Here is a 20,936-nt window from a genome sequence, read left to right as displayed (position 1 = left end):
AAAGTGACTAGAATTTTAAGCTTGAAATTTTTGCGCACGGTTCTGATCAGTGGCCCCTCTAAATTATTTTTGTTTTGCACGGCCGGTGTATTTGTAAGCGAAGCATAGAAAATAGAAGCAGGAGGAGGCCATTCAGCCCCTCGCGCCTGCTCCACCATTCGTTGTGATCATGGCTGATCTTTAAATTATCCTGGACAGTATCTTACAGGGGACAACTTGCGAGTGGCCTGCACAGTGCCGTTGAGTATGGAAACATTTACAGGAAACATTGGTTCTGATTTTAGACTTTTAAATGACACTGCCATATTTCCAGAGAAATTACGAAAGCTGGGAATCTGCTGGGTTGGGACCCCGCACCCTGCCGATGTTTTTGATCCATTCAGTATTTCTTTTAACTCCCCAACAATTATTCTTTATTACAGGATTGAAAGACTTGCCACTCCACCTGTGAGGGCAGATCCCATTTCCCACCAGACCATGAAGATTCAGAGAGATCCATTTGAGGAGCAGTTAGATGAGTACAGAGTCGCACCAGCAGACAAATTGCTAAGTATGGTTCGTCTGGAACAAAAAACTGAACTAATAAAGGACCGGAGGCCAGATGCAGCTCCAAATATGTCAGCAGTTCTGGGTCGGGATGTCCTCTTCCAGCATCAAACAAGTTCCCAATTACTTCATAAAGAACTTTTTGCATCTGAAAGTGAGCAGGGGGGGCTGAGCGGGTCCCTGATGAGGGACAGTACTGAGACCTCGAAATCACCTGAGAATGTTGAAGAGCTGGTGTCTCACGCCTGGGATTATGTGCACCAGAAAGAGCCCCCAAGCCCTAAGGTGAACGAACACGAAGACGCCACCAGAGAGGAGAAAGGTTTCAGGGCAGAAATATGGCAGACTGATAATCTGCCAAAGAGGGAACCTAATCCTGCACCCCAATGGGAACCACTGAAAGGAAGCCACGGAGATCGTCGTGAGACTGTCGGAAAAATGACAGGCAGACGATCTGGACCAATTAAGAAACCAGTGCTTAAAGACCTCAAGACTGAGAAGGGTGAAGAGACAGAGAAAGTAAAGTTGGAATCTGTTGCAAAAAACAGCCACACTAAGACAGAACAGATCAAGACTGAGAACAAAGTGTTGAAAGGCACCAGTGGTGGCACAACTCCATCATCACAGACTTCATCCTTGAATGTTAGACAAGAATTGACTGTCCTGCCTGTGCCTCCAACTAAATTTGACTGGGAAGTAGAGAAACCACAAAAAAAGGAAAATAAGGCATGGGAGGTAAGACCAGTGAATAAAGATGGCATTGATTTTCCTCCACCGCAGAGGAGAAGCTGGATTGAAGATGATGATCAACATAACTTAAGTAGTAGAGGCCAAGGACGGGGAAGGGGCAGAGGCCGAGGAGATTTTTATGGCCGGGCTGGAGAGATCAGAGGTTCTTATAACAACTTGAGCAGAGGAAATCGGCAAAATCCTAAGGATTACAGTAACCCTTTAGATGAAAGCCAGAAGAACTCCTCTCGCCGTCGAAATGCTAGCGAGACACGCAGTGAGGGGTCTGAATATGAAGATATACCAAAGCGACGGAGACAGAGGGGATCTGGAGCTGGCAGTGAAGGCACCAGTGATGCAGCGTATTCAGACAGAGAGGGGAAGAATATGTTCAAGGACTCTGTGAAGAGATCCAAGAGGATACCAGCTGATGGGCCGATGGTTGGTGAGGTGGAGGACGAAAGAGGACTCCCAAAAGTATTTGAGAGGGCATTACCTCCTCGGCTGAGCAACCCCGGGCGAGGACGCAACTTTGTCCCTCGGGGAATATCCTCAAGGCAAAACAGAGGGGGGATCTACAAGGTAAATGGTACCTATCAACTGAATGGCGATGCTTCCACGTGCATGCCATTGTCCAAAAGGCAGCCTCTAAAAGAATCTACAAAAGTACTCAACAGGCCTCTGGAAGTAGCACTGGAGAATACCGGAGAGGAAAACGGAGTTGGAGACAAAATTCTGTTTTCTGGAATCTCGGTTGTAGATGACCAACCACCCAAAAGAGAGCGGTCGATGGATTTGCCCCCAAGGAGAAGACGACCTCCCCGGCAGGACAAACCTCCAAGATTCAGGCGCCTCAAACAAGAAAAAGATGCAGCCACTGAAGTGAAAAGTGATGTGGCTATTCCTGCAGACCATGGTTTATCTAATATGACTGCAAGGACCGATGATCAAGAAATGGCCTCTCTTGTAGCTGGCAATAAGTCGCCAGACCTGTCCAATCAAAATTCCTCTGATCAAGCTAACGAGGAGTGGGAGACAGCTTCCGAAAGCAGTGACTTTACAGAGAGGCGGGACAGAGAGAACAGAGTGTGCCACAACAACCTAGCAACCGAAGTAGACGTGGCAGACAATGGTCTCGGACAGAGGAAAGAGTTAGCTAAACGCAGTTTCTCCAGCCAACGTCCAGTTGACAGGCAAAACCGCAGGGCGAACCCAGGCTATGGTGGAAAAGCTCCAAAAACTAATGGGACTGGTCCAAGGAATGAGAAGGTAACTGGACAACCATCAAGGAACAAAAGGTAAATAATGTGGCTATTTCATACAGTTGGACTAAGTGTTTAGTTTTTTGTCAGTTCTCCCTTTGAGACTTTGCTTGTGTGGTGGTACTAAACCCAAATAGTTATTATTATCTCATTTTAAGTTATAATCGGGATGGTAAAAATTTAAAAAAACAATTTAGCATGGCCAGTCCACCTATCTGTACATTTTGTTTTTGGGTTGTGGGGTGAGACCCACGCAGACACTGGGAGAATGTGCAAACTGCACACTGACAGTGACCCGGGGCCAGGATCGAACCCGGATCCTCGGCGCCGTGAGACAGCAGTGCAACCAGGACTATTTTCAGTTCATCTCCCTTTACAGTCCCCCGTAATAAACTTGAAAATGGAGCCAATGTAGAAATGCAGCAGGATTGCACAATTTGAGACCTATAATGAGATGTGACAACTTCAGAATATCTGATTTCAACCACTTCCGTCCAATCTGAATTACAAAGTTCAATTTAATAAGAAAGTATCAGTTATTATGTTATCTCAAATTTCTGGTTCTGTTGGCTTTTTTTCTCTCTCTTTCGTAAGGCATAACCTACTTTGTTGCGTTGCTCCTTTACTGCTTTCTCCCTCCAAAGGGCAAGAAGCTGTGAAATGTCGATCCATTCGCTGCTTCGGGTCTGTATTGTATTCCATTGATTAATACGGCTGTGGGTCTGTGATAGAGCAGGGCCTCTGCTGGCCTTGCTTTTTTTACTCTTTCTCTACTGCCAGACAAGGTGAGCATCACCCCACAGCATTGTGCTGCCATCCAGTTATAGGTCCACGAGGACCTGAGGTAACTCAGTTTGAGTAAGAGTGGCAAAATTGGCGCCGGCAGATGTCGGATTGCTGGAGCTGCTGACATTCTATCTGACCGTTGCATTTCTCAAAACAGGTATGCCGAAGACCAGCAGTGTGATCAGATAGCAGTGAATGGGGGGAACGTCAACACGGTGTACTGTGTAGATCGAGTCGTTCCCCATGACCCAGTGGCTGTTCAAAATGCAATGAAGGATGCGTCGAATAAAAAGAAAGAAAAAGACGTAAAATCTGGCATGAAAAAGGCAAAGGAAAAGACCGATGCTTTGGCCCAGTTTGATTTAAACAATTATGCAAGTAAGTACAGGCATATTTCTTTTCCTTTTTTGTTTTTATTTTTTGAATTTAGAGTACCCAATTCATTTTTTTCCAATTAAGGGGCAATTTGGCATGGCCAACCCACCTACTCTGCATATCTTTGGGTTGTGGGGGCGAAATCCACGCAAAACGAGGAGAATGTGTAAACTCCACGCGCACAGTGACTCAGAGCCGGGATCGAACCTGGGACCTCGATGCCGTGAGGCAGCAGTGCTAACCACTGCGCCGTCGTGCTGCCCACAGGCATATTTCTATTTAAATAAGATTTATCTTAGAATTGAGACTAAAGATATAGGATTGCATTGTACTCTTGAGTTTATCGCAGATTTAAGGGCATTTTTGAGATTAGTTCTCAGTTTGTTCGATGCTGATATTGATCCATCCACTTGTCAATTTTAGATATAACTTTATTTCACAGTTTCCAGGGGGCTCCCAAGCATTGACTGTAGCATGAGTGAAGGAAAGAAAGAGCTTGCAGTTATATCGCGTCTTGTACGAACTCAGAATGTTCCAAAGTGCTTGACGGGCAATGAATGTTTTCACTGTTGTAATGTAGGAAATGTGGCAGCCAGTTTGTGCACAGCAAGCTCCCACAAACAGCAGTGTAACTAGATCATCTGTTTCAGTGATGTTAGTTGAGAGATAAACATTGGACTGACCACCAGGGAGAATTCCCCAGCTCCTCTTCAAAACAGTACAGTCTCATTCAAAAGATAGTGTAGCAGTGTCTTCAAGAAGGCATCATGCTTGTCTTCAGCGGATGGGGCATTGAGTCTAAAAATTGTTAAGTCCTGCTGCAGCTGTACAGAACCTTAGTGAGACCACACTTGGAATATAGTGTTCAATTCTGTCGCCACCCTTATCAGAGGATGTGGAGGCTTTGGAGAGGGTACAGAAGATGTTAACTGAGATGTTGCCTGGTGTGAAGAGCATTAGCTACGTGGAGAGGTTGGATAAACTCTTTGTTCTCACTGGAATGACGGAGGTTGAGGGGCGACCTGATAGAAGTCTATAAAATTGAGGGGCATGGACAGTGGACAGTCAGAAACTTTTTCCCAGGGTGGAAGAGTCAATTACTTGGGGACATAGGTTTACGGTGTGAGAGGCAAAGTTTAGAGGAGATGTACGAGGAAAGACTTTTACGGACAGGGTAGTGGGTGCCTGGAACCTTCTGCCAGAGGAGGTGGTGGAAGCAGGGACGATAGTGACATTTAGGGAAGAAAGAGAGGAGGGAACCTGGGGGAAATGAGGGGAATGCCACATAGGGAGGGGGTGGGGGCGCAAGACCCCCCCCCCAAATCCACAAGGCAGAAAGTACAAAGGAAAGACGGGGTGGGAAGGGAAGAGCAGAAGCCAGGGGATAGTATACCCTACACAAATAGAATGGGGGGGGGGGGGGTAAGAGTGCGAAAGAAGGGGGTGGGGCGCATGGAAAGCGCACCAAGATGGATGATAACAGGATGTACAACTGCGTGTAAAAATTGAAAATACCAATAAAAATATTTTTTTTTTAAAAAAGATAGTGACATTTAAGGGCCGTCTTGACAAATACATGAATAGAGGGATACGGGCCCCAGAAGTGTAAAAGGTTTTAGGTTAGACGGGCAGCATGGTCGGCGCAGGCTTGGAGGGCTGAACGGCCTGTTCTGCAGCAAGATGGTGCCGGAGCGTGGTGACTCTGCGAGTTCTCCCAAACAGATCCTCTTTTTACATCTCATAATCGTACTAATCTTTTAATGCTTCAATTGATGCTGGTGTCTATGTATTTAAATTGTGGACCTTGTGTTGCCCTTTTATGTATTTTCTTTTTTTATTTCCTAAATGATCTGTTTGAGCTGCTCGTGGGAAAATACTTTTCAATGTACCTCAGTACACGTGACAATAAACAAATCCAATCCAAACCGATGCTGTACTTTTCTTTGCACAGTAAGAAGTCTTACAACACCGGTTAAAGTCCAACAGGTTTGTAACATTCCAACAGTCGGGGAACACTTCAGCAGTCAAGGGCATTCAGCCTCTGATCTCCAGGTAAGCATTCTCCAAGGCGGCCTTCAGGACACGCGACAACGCAGAATCGCCGAGCAGAAATTTATAGCCAAGTTCCGCACACATGAGTGCGGCCTCAACCGGGACCTGGGATTCATGTCGCATTACATTCATCCCCCACCATCTGGCCTGCGAAACCCTACCAACTGTCCTGGCTTGATACAATTCACACCTCTTTAACCTGGCATTACCCCATCTCTGGATCTGTAAAGATTTAATCACCTGCTAATGCTTGCATTCCAAACATTGTCTGGCATCTTTGAATCTGTCTATATATATATATATATATATATATGTTTCTGGAACATACCTCTTCATTCACCTGAGGAAGGAGCAGCGCTCCGAAAGCTAGTGACATCGAAACAAACCTGTTGGACTTTAACCTGGTGTTGTAAGACTTCTTACTGTGCTCACCCCAGTCCAACGCCGGCATCTCCACATCACAGTACATTTCTTTGTTCCTATACCACAAATCTCACCATGGCAACTGGGGAATTTAAATTCACTGAAGTAAGAAAAATCTGGAATAAAAAGCTGCTATCAGTAATGACCCATGAAGCTATCGGATTGTTGTAGAACACATCTGATTCACTAATGTCCTTTAAAGAATAAAATCTCCCTTACCCAGTCTGGCCGATATGTGACCCCAGACCTACAGCAATGTAACTGACCCCTGAAATGACCTCACGAGCAACTCAGTTGAATTCAAGAAAACAGCTCACTGCCGCCTTCTCAAGTGTGATCAGCTGTCGGCGATGTCCACATCCTGTGAATGAGTGAGAAGTACTGCTTTGGATTATGTGTTCAAGTCTCTTGAGTTGGATTTGAACCCACCACATTGTGACTCAGACTCACTGAGCCATGATTTCACACCTCACACTGCTACTGTTCACAGCACAGCTGAGCAAAGGAAGTCTCCATACTGGCATCATTCATGGGGGAAGGTGAAGTGTGTTTTTTAAAATCACAACTAACTGAGCAGTAACTTGAATGCTGGTAGATTCTGATGAAATCTCTCTTTAAGGTGTTGTCATTATTGATGATCATCCAGCCGTGGCTGTGGAGGAGCAGCAGTCGGTGTCAACAGTGAACGATGGGTTTACTGAGGTCATCTCAAAGAAACACCGCCGTTTGCTTGAGGAAGAGCGTAGGAAGAAAGAACAGACATTGCAGGTATGTGGGTTAGCTTCAGCATCAAATTGAGCCACTGCAAATGAAATTGTTCTCCCTCACTGCGTCTGGCTTAGCTAACTGGCACAGTTTAGTGGGTGTGAATTTTATATTTGAGTGTTGATCATAGATCATAGAATTTACAGTGCAGAAGGAGGCCATTCAGCCCATCGGGTCTGCACCGGCTCTTGGAAAGAGCACCCTACCCAAGCCCACACCTCTACCCTATCCCCATAACCCAGTAACCCCACCCAACACTAAGGGCAATTTTGGACATTAAGGGCAATTTAGCATGGCCAATCCATCTAACCTGCACATCTTTAGACTGTGGGAGGAAACCGGAGCACCCGGAGGAAACGCACGCACACACGGGGAGAACGTGCAGACTCCCCACAGACAGTGACCCAAGCCGGGACTCGGAACCTGGGACCCTGGAGCTGTGAAGCAATTGTGCTAATCACTATGGCACATGATGTGACCCCGTACCTGCAGCAATGTTTTTGTGAGAAATTTGAACCTCTCCCCTTTGATTCAATGAGTTTACGTTGATATTGTAGTAATTCCTCATGTCACGTTGTAGCTGCATTCCTGAAAAGTACAACTTGTCGCAAATCAGATTTTCACGTCACAATCAATGTAAAACCTATAGTTCGGTTGCAATAGGACCTTGCTTACCAAAACAAAAATTAAAACATACCATGAGTTGAAATACTGTTCATTACTAAATACGTATATTCATAAATTAAATACGTTTAAATTTATTTTATTTTAAAAGTTATCAAAGAAATATGCTGTCTCTTTTTACTTATGCCCTGCTTACTGGCTACTCCCCCTTCACCGGCCTCTCCCTCCGCCTTGTGCCGGCCTCCTCCCCAGTCTCCGCCGGTTGCCTCCTCCCACTTACTGCTTCCCTCTCCTAAAATCTTGCTGGGAGCAAGGGCTCAAAAGGGAACGGTGAGCAGAGGCTGCAAGTCAGAGCGGATCAGGAGTGAAGCAGTGACCGGGGGCATCAGGCAGGGATATGACAATTGGGATGGATTGGGGTTTAGGGAGTGAAGCAGTGGGAAAGGGTTGCTCCAAATGGCACCACTCTGTAAATGCGGTGCTAAATTGGCCACAGCATGAAACGATGCTAACTAAAGTAGAAGTTCCGTTATATTCATGACACTAAACTGGAGCAATGCTGAATCAGACAACTTAAAACAGGAACTTACTGCACAACTTGCAACAATTTGTATGAAATTACACTTTATTGTATTCATCGGACCATCACAGGAGCATTATCAGCCAAACTTCAATATCAAGCCATCTAACAAAATAGTGCAGGTGACCTGCACTATGGTCGATCTAAAAGGTTGGGTTTAAGGAGCATCTTAAAGGAGAAGGGAGAAGCCAGGAGTGGTTTAAGAAGGGAATTCCAGAGCCTGTGGTCTAAGCAGGTGAAGGCACGGCAGCCAAAAGTGGAAAGAAAGGTATTGAGGATCTGCAAGAGGCCAGAATTAATGGAGTGCAAAGATCTCACAGGGTTGTACCAATGTAAACTTTACAGAGATGGGGAGATGCGAGCTCGTGAAAGGGGTTAAACCGCAAGATAGTTATTGTTTTGCAAAATAAAGAGAATGTGGGATTGTTGAATACTTTACATGGAGCTAAAATTTCTCACTTTCACAGATGGGCATTTTTTCTTTACAGGCGCCTGGGAAAAACCGGAATGAAAAGAGCTGGACGTCTTCGTCCAAGATTCCTCCTCGATTTGTTAAAAAACAGCAACTTTCCAACACAGTCGTTGAGCAGGCAGAGGACGGCTCCTTCTCCAAGGGGCAGGCCACATCCAGCAGCTTAGGAACTGAGATCTGGGAGAACTCTGGTGCAAGTAAGCTGGTTATCACTGTGTCCATGCAAAGCCTGGCTGACAGAAAACCTCTTTGTAATTCACAGTTGTTTCAGAAATGAAAGCAAGAAATAGTGCTGATGGAGGTCATTCGGTCCATCGAGTCAGCACCGTACCTAGGCCCCCTTCCCACAAAATCGCAATAACCACACCAAACCTAGATACTAGGGGGCAATTTAGCATGGCCAATCCACCTAGCCTACACATCTTTGGACTGTGGGAGTAAACCCATGCAGACGCAGGGAGAACGTACAAACTCCACACAGACAGAAACTCAAGGCTGGAATTGAATCCCAGTCCCTGGTGTTGTGAGGCAACCGTGCTCACCACAGTGACACCGGGTAGCCCTCTGGATGCTGAAAATCTGAATCGAAAATACTGGGAGTTCGCAGCAGGTCAGGCAGCATTTGTGGAGAGCGTAACCAGAGTTTCAGGTCAATGACCTCCTAGCCTCTTGATAAAGGCCCATAGACCTGAAATGTGAACTCTTTCTCTCTCCCCACAGATACTGCAAAGCAGAATCCTCCACCATTTTCGCCAACTCCAGCGTGATGCCACCACCAAACACATCTTCCCTTCACTCCCTCTGTCAGCATTCCGCAGAGACCGTTCTCTCCGAGACAATCTAGTCCACTCCTCCACTATACCCAGTACCTCTCCCATCACCCATGGCACCTTCCCATGCAATCGTAGACGGTGTAACACCTGCCCCTTTACCTCTTCCATGCTCAACATCCCAGGCCCAAAGCACTCTTCCAGGTTAAGCAGCGTTTCACTTGCATCTTTAAGGGCAGCACGGTAGCATTGTGGATAGCACAATTGCTTCACAGCACCAGGGTCGATTCCAGCTTGGGTCACTGTCTGTGCGGAGTCTGTACATCCTCCCCGTGTGTGCGTGGGTTTCCTCCGGGTGCTCCGGTTTCCTCCCACAGTCCAAAGATGTGCAGGTTAGGTGGATTGGCCATGATAAATTGCCCTTAGTGTCCAAAATTGCCCTTAGTGTTGGGTGGAGGTGTTGACCTTGGGTAGGGTGCTCTTTCCAAGAGCCGGTGCAGACTCAATGGGCCGAATGACCTCCTGTACTGTAAATTCTATGATCTATGATTAATCTAGGACAAAGGTTCGGCACAACATCGTGGGCCGAAGGGCCTGTTCTGTGCTGTATTGGTTCGGCACAACATCGTGGGCCGAAGGGCCTGTTCTGTGCTGTATTTTTCTATGTTCTTCCAATTTGGTCTACTGCATTCGCTGCTCCCAATGTGGTCCCCTCTATATCGGAGAGACCAAACGCAGACTGGGTGATCGCTTTGCTGAGCATCTTCGGTCTGTGCGCATTCAGAACCCTGACCTTCCTGTTGCTTGCCATTTTAACAAAAGACCCTGCTCCCATGCCCACATGTCTGTCCTTGGCCTGCTGCAATGTTCCAGTGAAGCTCAATCAAACTGGAGGAACAACATCTCCTCTTCTGGTTAGGCACGCTACAGCATTCCGGCCTGAACATCGAATTCAACAACTTCAGATGATCAGCTCTACCCCACCTCGACCCATTTGTTTTCATTTCATTTTAACTGTCTTTTACAATTTCTTTCTTTCTTAATATACATTTAATTTCCCCCCCCCCCCAAATCTTATCCACCTTTCCTTCACCTTGTCCTCTGCTTCCCCATTCCCCTTCCCCCACATCTAAAGTTCATCCTCTGATGTTACTTTCCCTGCTGTTTGCCCTTTCACATCTTTTGTTCTCTCTGGGGACTGCCATTCGCACTCTTTCCCCTTGGTTTCTGTGGCCATTGGCACCCGGTTTCCCTGGGTTTCTGTGGCTATGACTCATCTTTCATTCTCACTCCACAGTATAAATATTTCCCACTTTCTCTGTCTGTTAGCTTTGACAGAGAGTCATCGGACTTGAAATGTTAGCTCTTTTCTCTCCCTACAAATGCTGCCAGACTTGTTGAGATTTTCCAGCATTTTCTCTTTCGTTTCAGATTCCAGCATCTGCAGTAATTTGCTTTTATACTGCCTGGCCCAAGTGTTTGCAGCTTGTTACAGAGACTCAGCCATTTGAAATACTTTTATTTTTAAAAAAAATTATTCTCCTTTTTCACATTTTCTCCCACATTTACATCCATCAACAATAAACAATAATCAGCAAGATATGTCAATCCCCATAATAACAACGATCCCATCTACCCACCAACCCCCAAACCTCAATCCGCATGTTTACATAAACAAATGACAAAAAGGAATCAGGGATTACCCGTAGTCACCCTTAATCTACACAGCTCCCCCCCCCCCCCAACTAACGCCATCCAGCCTCTGAAAGAGTATCGTACATGATACCCCAGAGTTGTAACCCCCCCCAAAAGTCCTCCCGTCCACTGCCTCTTGTAAAACTCCTCCCAACCTCGGTTCCTTCCCCCCAACTTTCCACCCCGGCTAGACCACTCGGACCCTGTTCTGCCAGGCTCCGATGGCCGCAGCCCCTCCCCCCACCTCACTCCCGTTCACTGGCTTGCTTAAACCGGCCAGCGTGGAGGCCCCCGCCCGGGTCCCTTTCCCTTGCCCGGCCCTAGGAAAGCCCAAAGATCCCCTTTTAGCACACACACCCCGCATATCCACCTACACCCCAAAGAACCCTAATTTCGAGTGAAAGTCCCATCCCTTCCCTTGTCCAAATATATACAACATTGCGCGCGGTAGGGGGCTAAAGGAGCCAGTGATACAAAAAAGAAGAAAATACAGTCATGAGGTTACATCGGCACATGGCCATTCCTCAATTTGTCAGTTCTGCCACAGTCCTTCTGCCTTCGCAAACTCCTCCGCTGTTTCCGCCGTTCCAAAATAAAAGTCCCTGAGCTTATAAGTCACCCTCAGCTTTGCTGGATATTCAATGCCGCACTGCACCTTGCTAATGTGCAGTGCCCTCTTCACCCGGTTGAGGGCAGCCCGCCTCCTCGCCAGCTCCACCGTAAAGTCCTGGTATACACATATACCAGCTCCACCCCACTGCACACCCGCTTCTGCTTGGCCCAGCTCAGGACCTTCTCCTTCACACTGTACCTACGGAAGCACAGTTACTGCCCTTGGCGCCTCACTCGCCTTTGGTACAGGCCTCCACGACCGATGAGCCCGATCCAGTTCATATCGGGAGGAATCCTCCCCCAATAGTTTTGCCAGCATCGCGGCAAAATACTCAGTCGGCTTCGGTCCTTCAACTCCTTCGGGCAGCCCCACAATCCTCAAATTCTGTCGCCTGGATCTGTTTTCCAGGTCTTCCATTTTTCCTCGCAGATCCTTGTTAATGTCCATCACCTTCCGCATCTCCTTCCCCATCGAGGCAAGTTGATCACCGTGCTGCAATAACGTCTCCTCCATTTCCTTCAGCGCCTCCCCTTGCTCTCGCACCTCCGCCACTGCGCTCGCCACCGCCGTCATCACCAGGGAAACCGCCTCCTACACCAGCTCACTCAAAACCTCCCTCATCTCCTTCCTCACCGTCTCCATGCATTTCGCAATCTGCGCCAACAGCTTTTCGAATTCCGCAGCCATCACCTTAGTTATTCCTTCAGCCGTAAGCAGTGCGGCCTCCCCTGGTGCTCCAGCCTCCATTTTTTTTGCTGACCCCGCGGTGACCTTTCCACCCCCACCCCCCCAAACGGACTTTCAGACGCTTTTTTCACGGCCGTTTTTTTGCTGTTCTTCAACATTCTTCTCCTCTGTGCTGTCTCCCGACTTTTACTGCCTTCGCTGGCCCTAGGACCGGGCGTTAATCCCCGACAATGCCGTTCCCGAACGGGAGCCCTCCAACGCGCGGCTGCCTCCAGCCTGCCGTCACCATTTGAAAAACTTTAGAAGAGTTTGGGAACTGGAGAAATATGTTTTTACACTATATATCATGTGGATGGATATAAAATGTAGCTTCATTACATTGGTATAAATGATGCTACAAAACAACTTTCTGACCTTTTCATCACTGTACTCAAGGAAAGGGACATGAGGACAAAGATGCACTGATACACCAATTAACGAGAACATGGTGGTACAGTGGTTTGCACTGTTGCCTCACCGGGTCAGGGACTCGGGTTTTATTTCGGCCTTGGGTGACTATGTGTGGAGTTTGCATAGTCTCCCTGCGTCTGCGTCGGTTTCCTTCAGGTGCTCCGGTTGTCTCCCACAGTCCCACCGGTGTGCAGGTTAGGTGGATTGGCCATGCTAAATTACCCATTATTGTCCAAAGATATGCCGGTTAGGAGGGGTTACAGGAACAGGGGAGTGGGACTGGGTAGGGTGTTATTTCAAAGGATTTGTGCAAACTCAATGGGCCGAATGGCTTCCATCTTCACTAGGGATTCAATGAAAAGAAATTCAATGGTCTCAGGCTAGAGTGAACAATGCAAACCTATATGCTTCATGAGGGTGGCACAATGGTTAGCACAGCTGCCTCAAAGCGCCAGGGACCTGGGTTCAATTCCGGCCTCAGGTGACTGCGTGGGTTTCCTCCGGGTGCTCCTGTTTCCTATCACAGTCCGAACATGTGCAGGTTAGGTGGATTGGCCATGCTAAATTACCCCTTGGTGTCTAATAGGTTAAGTGGGGGATAGGGTGGGACCATGGACCTAGGTAGGGTGCTCGTTCGGTACAGGCTCAATCTGCAGAAGGGCCTCCTGCACTAGGGATTCTATGAATTGGCTTGATAATCTCCATGCTTTCAGTAACTAATGCTAATCATGCTCTGTTCATGGATCAAAGGAGGCCATCCATTTGTGTAATTGCAGCTCATTGCTTTTTGTAAACCATACAGAAAATGTGATTGTCCGATTCTGCAACAATCACAGATTATTCATTGAGCAAGATTCAGCAAGCACTTCGCTATCAGCGAAAATGTTAACAGTGACTGACAATTCAATATACATACACTAAAACATTTAATTTACCAATAAGTTATGTTTATACAGTTAAACCAATCTATCATTGCAGTCAAGGTTTCATAAGTCAGGGCGGCACGGTGGCACAGCTGCCTCACAGAACCAAGGTCCTAGGTTTGATCCCGGCTCCGGGTCACTGTCAGTGTGGAGTTTACACATTCTCCCCATATCTGTGGGTCTCACCCCCACAACCCAAAGATGTGCAGGGAGGTGGACTGGCCACGCTAAATTTCATAGAACATAGAATATACAGTGCAGAAGGAGGCCATTCGGCCCATCGAGTCTGCACCGACCCACTTAAGCCCTCGCTTCCACCCTAACCCCGTAACCCAATAACCCCTCCTAACCTTTATTGACATGAAGGGCAATTTATCATGGCCAATCCACCTAACTTGCACGCCTTTGGACTGTGGGAGGAAACCGGAGCACCCGGAGGAAACCCACGCAGACACGGGGAGAACGTGCAAACTCCGCACAGGCAGTGACCCAGCGGGGAATCGAACATGGGACCCTGGCGCTGTGAAGCCACAGTGCTATCCACTTGTGCTACCGTGCTGCCCCAAATTGCCCCTTAATTCGTAAGAAAAAAAGAATTGGGCACTTTAAATTATAAATAAAAGGTTACATAAGTTTGCATAGCTGGTTTTATGTTTTATCCTACATAATCATATCGTGCAAGATCACTAACCGGGCTGGCTTGTTTCTTTTCACAGCTGTTCCTGTTCAGCCTGCCAGTGGTGACACCTGGGTGAAACCTTTGAATTCGTTTACAGGACCTGAATCTACGTGTACCGAGGTGCATTCATAAATTACCAAACCTTTCCAATCTGGTTATAAAAATAGCTAAGAACACTGTATTTTACCAAGTATTGTTTATGACGATTCAAGGTTTTTTTTGGCAGAGTTTTATTTCAGCTTTAATACCAGGGCATACAGTAGAGTGGTAGGGCAAGCAAGCAGAGTTAACTGTTCAATTCTTACCAAGGTGAATTTAATTCACTAAATCTGGTCATTTAAAAACATAGGAAATGGGAGCGGGAATGCACCATACTGCTGCTTGAGCATTCAAAAGGATTATGGCCAAACTACTTCAATCCCACTTTCCCACCCTTTTCCCATATCACTTGATTCCTTTAATGTCGAAAATCTGTCAACCTTCACCTTGAATATACTGAACAACTGTGTTTCTATAGGCCTCTGAGAATCCTCTGAGTGAAGAAATTTCTCCTTGTCTCTATCCTAAATGGCCAAGCCATGAGTGTTGACACCGGAAAAGAGACTGTAGAGGTTGCTAGATGGCTGTAAATACTAATTGGCTTGTTAATATCCCTCAGGGAACAACACCAGCCACTCGTACCCAGTTTGACCGACACATAAATGCAGCTTTGCTGGCATTGTAAGTATTGTGGGCCACACAGCAGCTGTGTCAAGCGCTGGATTTGGTTTTAAAATATCACTTAGCTTTCAGACACCGTCAGATGTACATCATGCTACAGAGTGTGTCCCTCCATCAGTGATGCAGAGCAACCCATGACTCAAAACATAACTTCACCTTTTCAAAAAGGGCAGCATGGCTAATGTATTAAAGTGTGTCAAAACAATGCTATTATTTGAATATAATATCTAAAAGATGCATGATTGTCATTTGATGTACGATCAGACATCCCAACTATTCAACCACTTCATCTTGTAGAGTTTCAAGGCAAGTCAGCCTGATAGTGGCGTTGAACTAAGTGCCGATTCCCAAGGATCGTCTGCAACTTCATCTCAGCGAAGTTCACCTTATGGTGCACTCAAGCCAGAAGGGGGAGTAATGACTGAAATGAATGGAGCCAGCACAGATTCATCAGTTGATAAATCAAATGGAAAAACGGATGATCCCAAGGAACAAAGGCAAAAGGCAGCAAGACCAGAGAACAAGGTAACACAAACTTCAAGTTTGTTAATTAGTGCTGGACTAATTCTTGTCCTGTTTCTGTTGGCCTGGGATTATATGGGCTGGCCTTTGGACAGTGCCCGGGTGTCTTTTGGAAGCAATCAAAAATGTCTTTTTTTTGTCACTGAGAGGCTAAACACGCATTATGGTTACCCCAAAGATGGAAGCATGCAGCACAGAAAGATCAAGTGCGCAAGTGGCACAAAAAAGAAAGTTTGCACCGTAACAGGTGTCTCGGAAAGAGGGAAAAAGCAGGGGGTGACTATAGATGGGGAAGGAATCCCACTAATAGCTCCTGAAGAAATTAACACTCTGGAGCAAGGGAATTGAAGCAAGTTAGAGAATCACAATGTGGGAATCCCAATATGGCAGGGGATAGGAAAACTGTTGTTCCAAATGCTTTCTAATTTGTTAGTTTTGGCGAACTGATTTATTAGTGGGGATATTTAGAGAAGCCAGTGCTACTGCTCAGGATAGGCCAGAGGTACACTGGATATAACATTATTTTACCGTGTCATTTGCAATGCATTACTTTGCTGCCACGTGCATGACACCTATATCCAAGGCCATAAGATAAGATAGCTGAATCTGAAACACTTTGTGCTTCGTCTGAAACAGGTGAGATGTTTTATAAATGAACATGCTTTCTATCCTTTTATTGTTTCATCTTGATTCCAATTTGCCGTCTTGATGGGAAACACCAGTATTTTGATTATTCTGAGGTTGATGCTCCTATATGGTTAATCTCAGCACTATGTTCAAGGAGCAACCCAGCTTTGTCCACAGGAGAAAATGTTTTATTTGCTTATGATTGTTCAGATTTCAGAGCCAGCAGCTGGGCAGAACAAGGACCATAAGCCTGGAGCAATAGGAAATGAACGGTCCCTGAAAAACAAGAAGGCAAAGGAGTGCCTGGAACCAGAGGGAGCAGAGCGCAGTGATGGGGGCATCACTTCGACAAACGCAGCTGACAGCAGACCAAGCCCTAAATCAGGGCTGGATTTGCATGTCGAGTCTGTCATTCCAGTTCCCCCAATAGAGTTTGGAGTGAGCCCAAAGGTAACTTAAAATAATGGCAGTTTGTAAATTATATTAATAGTATAATTCTAGCGTGTGTAATTTTTGCTAATTGGTTTTAATTAACCTGATCCGTAAAGTCACAGAGTAATTTTTCAGAACAGTTAATGGCACCTAATTAGTGTGACAATTCATCCTTATTTAGAAGTAGATACCGTAGCAAATCTGGAGAAATTGAGAGAGTCCTGGTGTTTTACTTAAATGGAACATGAAGGCATACTCGGCCCATCCTGTGCTGGATTTATACTCTGCAAGTCTCCTCCCATTCACCTATCACAGCATTTCAATGTATCTTTCCATTCACGTTTCTCTCCTGTACTCATTTAGTTTCCATTTGAAAGCATCTAAGCTAATTGCCTCAACTAATAGTCTCGCTACTCTCTGGTTAAATTTATTAGTAATGAAACTAGTATTACTGTCCTCTAGGTTTGGATCCCGCACAAGTGAAAACATTCCCTCCATGTCTACTTTGTTTTTATAAATTCTTTATGTTCATTTTCCAAAAGAGGAAAGGAGCAGGTAAAGAAAGCACAATACAGTAGAACCATTTATGCTGCTCCCTCCCCGCAATAAAAAGACAAATAAAAACTACACCAAAAAACCATTAAAATTAACAGTCGACAGTAATTAACTCTTCAGACAAATGGCTGCCATCTACAGAAACATTTCTCAGTGGATCCTCTTATGGCATACTTAATCTTCTGCAAATATAGAAAGGACATTAAGTCTTCCAACCAGGATGAAGCTGTTGGTTGGCTTGGGGGACTTCCTGGTTAATAAAATCTGCCTGCAGACTATTAATGAAGCAAGTGCAAAGTGAAACTGACCAGTGCAGATGAGACTCCCAAGTATGGCCATCAAAGGGCAAGGCTGCAATATTTAGAACTTTGGAAATAATGTCAATGAAGGATGGTCAGCTTTGGGCACAACCAGATCATGTGGGTATGGTCTGCAGGGGTGAGTGAGCCCTGGAGTATTTGTTGCCTGTGTTGGAGAACAACTTCGTAATTCTGGCCTTGGTAAAGTGAATTCTGTGCAGAACTTTTAATTGAACTATGCTTAACCGAGCACGAGAGGATGTGGAGTTGACCTTAAAAAGGGCCTCCTCCCACCAGTCGCCCATAAGGTTGGGCCCAGGCTCTGCTTCCCAATTATCTCCTACGTTATGGAGAAGGGAGGGTCCAGAAAACATCATGCGATCATACAACCATGAAATAAAAACACGGCTGGTTTGAGGAAATGATGGACAGTGTGAGCGAACAAAACTTATGGGCCTGAGAATAGCGCTAAAGACTAGATATGAGGTAAATTAAATTTGGCTGTAAGCTGGCAAAGTTCCCACCCATGAACAGGTCAGTAAAGCATTTGAGTCCTCGCTTCCTCCACAAGGCAAGCGCTTGGAGGGCAAGGATAAGTGGTTATTACAAATAGGACCTAATAGCGAAGGAATGGAAAGTTTAAAATGTTGATGAAATAGTTTCCATATTTTTTAAGTGGAAATCGCAACTGGGTTTGATGTGTATTTGGAGAGGGAAAAGGAGAGTGGGGCACAAATTAAGGCAGGATGAGAGAATGAACAGGAAGAGTGCGCTTCCATTAGACGCCAGTTTAAACTTGGATCGTGACACCATGTTAAAATCTTTTGAATATTAGCCGCTCAATAATAGTGCAGTTGATTAGGAAGAGCTTGTCCGCCAACCCGTCTCCCTCTTTGAAGTATAGCTCTACGGACTCTAGGAGTTCTGCCTGCCCAGATAAATGTTGATATCAGCTTGTTAACCATAACAAAAAATGATATTGGTATAAAAATATGGAGACATTGGCAAAGAAACCAGAATCTGAGCAGAATGTTATTTTTGTGGATTGAATTCTGCCAGCAAAGGAAATTATCCCAGTGCTGCAAATCCACTTTAATTTTGGTGACCAGGCTCGTAAGGTTTGTTCTCTGAAGAGTTGCAAGAGAGTGCGTTATGCTCATACCCAAATAGTGAAAACCAGCACCAGATATACAAAACTGCAAACTCTTGGTGGGGTAGGTGTTTGTTTGGCACTGGAATTTATTGGAAAATGTTCACTTTTGCTATTCAATTTATAGCCAGGGAATGAGCCAAAGGCACTGAAAATATTCATTATGCCATCAACATAGGCAGCAGGGTTAGTGATATATATAATAGGAGGACATCAACATATAAGGACATAAAGTGCTCCACACCACCTCGAAGGATAGCCGTAAGCAGTGTGGTCGACTTTAAGGCTATTGACAGAGGTTCACCAGGGCAAAGAGCAATGGGGACAAAGGGCACCCTAGACAGGTTCCCCTGGATAAGGGGAAGTACTGCCCTAGCTCTGCCGTTACAGTTGGAGTGAAACACCTGGTTTCACCCGTGCTTTGTCATCTGGTGTGATCTTTAACACAAAAATCCATTCCTTGAAGGAATGCGACATCACTGTTAAGGCTCTTGAGATGTGAAAACACTTTTGAATGTTTTATTGGGCCATTCAATCCCCTAACATTCCATGTGACTAATCTGACTGAGAGCCCCCATACTACCCTGACCGCCTGAACTAGTCATATGTAAAAGAAGACTATGAAAGGGTCAGTAAATTGAATGGAAATGAAAACAAGGCCAAGAAGATCCATTACATAGTAAAAATTGTCAAATACAAAAAGGTCTTTGATTACTGTCAATGCAGGAAATCTCCATGTCTACTTTGTCAAACCCATTCTTAGTATTAAAGGCCTCTAACAGGCCATCTATAAAACTTCTCTTTTCTAAATATAAAAGAAATTCCAAGCTGTTCAATCTTTCCCAACAGCTGCAATCACTCCGTTCTGGCCCCCTCCTTAAAAAACATCTGCCCCTTTCTCCAGTGCTTCAATGTCATTTTTACAGTATGAAGACCAGAACTGTGCACAATACTCTGTTGTCTGACCGGGGTTCTGTGCAAGTTTAACATAACTTCATTGCTTTTGAATTCTATGCACTCAGATATAAATGCTACATTAACATTTTTAATTACTTTGATCTCTGGTGCTGCTTTTAATTATGTGTTCATCTTGCCGTTTGAAAGTACATTGCAAAGGTAGATGCATACGAACACACACAAATGATGGGCAAGAAAAGAAAAGATTATGTCTCAAACAGTTGTGATGCTTTAAGTATCCTGATTCACACACCCCCACTCACTAGAAGCCATGTAACCTCCTGTGAGAGGAAAATTTAAATATTGTACGTATCTCTTTACACCACTACCACTCTATAATCCTTTATAAAAGACAAACTTAGCCAGGAGACCACAAAGAGCATGATCATATTACTCTGTATTAAATCTACCTTTTGTATACTATAGTGCCAGGCTGTATTCTGGAAGTATGCCGCAAATCAACATTCATTGGAGGAGTCAGCAACTTGCTTTATAGGGCAGCTGTCCTCCGGGAAATGAAGAACCACCTGATATCTAGCCTCGTTTCCACCCTTGCATAACTTGCACTCATAACTCTTATCATTTGTAAGATATCTAATTGAAATAATCTGAACACATTCTAGTCCCTTCGATATCTTAAACTCTTCCATCAATCTGCAAATCTCTAAAGGACATAGACGCAGCTTTTAAAACCTAGCTGGATAACAAAGGTGGTTTAATTCTCACGTCTCTCTGAACCTTTTCCAAAGTCTGTTTCACTCATCATGTGAAGGGACCAAAGTGGGACACAGTATTCTTAAGATACACCTAACCAAACTTACAGAAGTACAAAATGGTGTATTTCCTATTGTGTTGCCTAGCAGTGCAGCCTTAGCCACGTTTGCTTTGCTGTTGCTGCACCGCATTCAATGTGAGCCATAGATGATTTTATACACCACAGTCTTGTTCTTTTCCAACAGGTTTTAATCCTGTAAGTTGTAGAACTTGCTGGTAGTGCTGCCCACATGCATAATGCTATGTTTATCGGTTCAATTCCCCACCGCATCAAGATCTGCTTGAACTTGGGATGAACCACCTAGAATCAAATAGTGCAGCACAGAAGGAGGTTGTCCAGCCGAATATGCACTGGCTCATATAAGATGCAATCCAGTTAGCCCCATTCCCCTGCTCTTTCCCATATCCCTGCAGTTTATTCTTCAAGTATTTATCTAAATCTCTTTGACGGTCACTATTGAATTTGTAT

At 45.2% G+C, this 20,936-nt stretch overlaps 1 protein-coding gene across 4 annotated transcripts in view; it reads left to right on the top strand.

Moving 5' to 3' along the window:
- Window positions 1-20,936, top strand: part of prrc2b (proline-rich coiled-coil 2B) — a 108,563-nt gene that overhangs the window by 53,013 nt on the left and 34,614 nt on the right. For all 4 annotated transcript variants that reach the window (XM_072488797.1, XM_072488798.1, XM_072488796.1 and 1 more), the window contains exons 17-23: window positions 423-2,573; window positions 3,481-3,701; window positions 6,793-6,941; window positions 8,631-8,811; window positions 14,469-14,551; window positions 15,449-15,676; window positions 16,511-16,750. In XM_072488797.1, coding sequence (XP_072344898.1) covers window positions 423-2,573; window positions 3,481-3,701; window positions 6,793-6,941; window positions 8,631-8,811; window positions 14,469-14,551; window positions 15,449-15,676; window positions 16,511-16,750 — 3,253 coding nt within the window. The remainder of the gene's footprint in view (window positions 1-422; window positions 2,574-3,480; window positions 3,702-6,792; window positions 6,942-8,630; window positions 8,812-14,468; window positions 14,552-15,448; window positions 15,677-16,510; window positions 16,751-20,936) is intronic.

This window comes from Scyliorhinus torazame, chromosome 22, assembly GCF_047496885.1.
Source record: "Scyliorhinus torazame isolate Kashiwa2021f chromosome 22, sScyTor2.1, whole genome shotgun sequence".
Classification (NCBI taxonomy): Eukaryota; Metazoa; Chordata; class Chondrichthyes; order Carcharhiniformes; family Scyliorhinidae; genus Scyliorhinus; species Scyliorhinus torazame.
The sequence above is the reverse complement of the archived record's forward strand: the minus strand, read 5'-3'. Positions and strand labels throughout refer to the sequence as shown.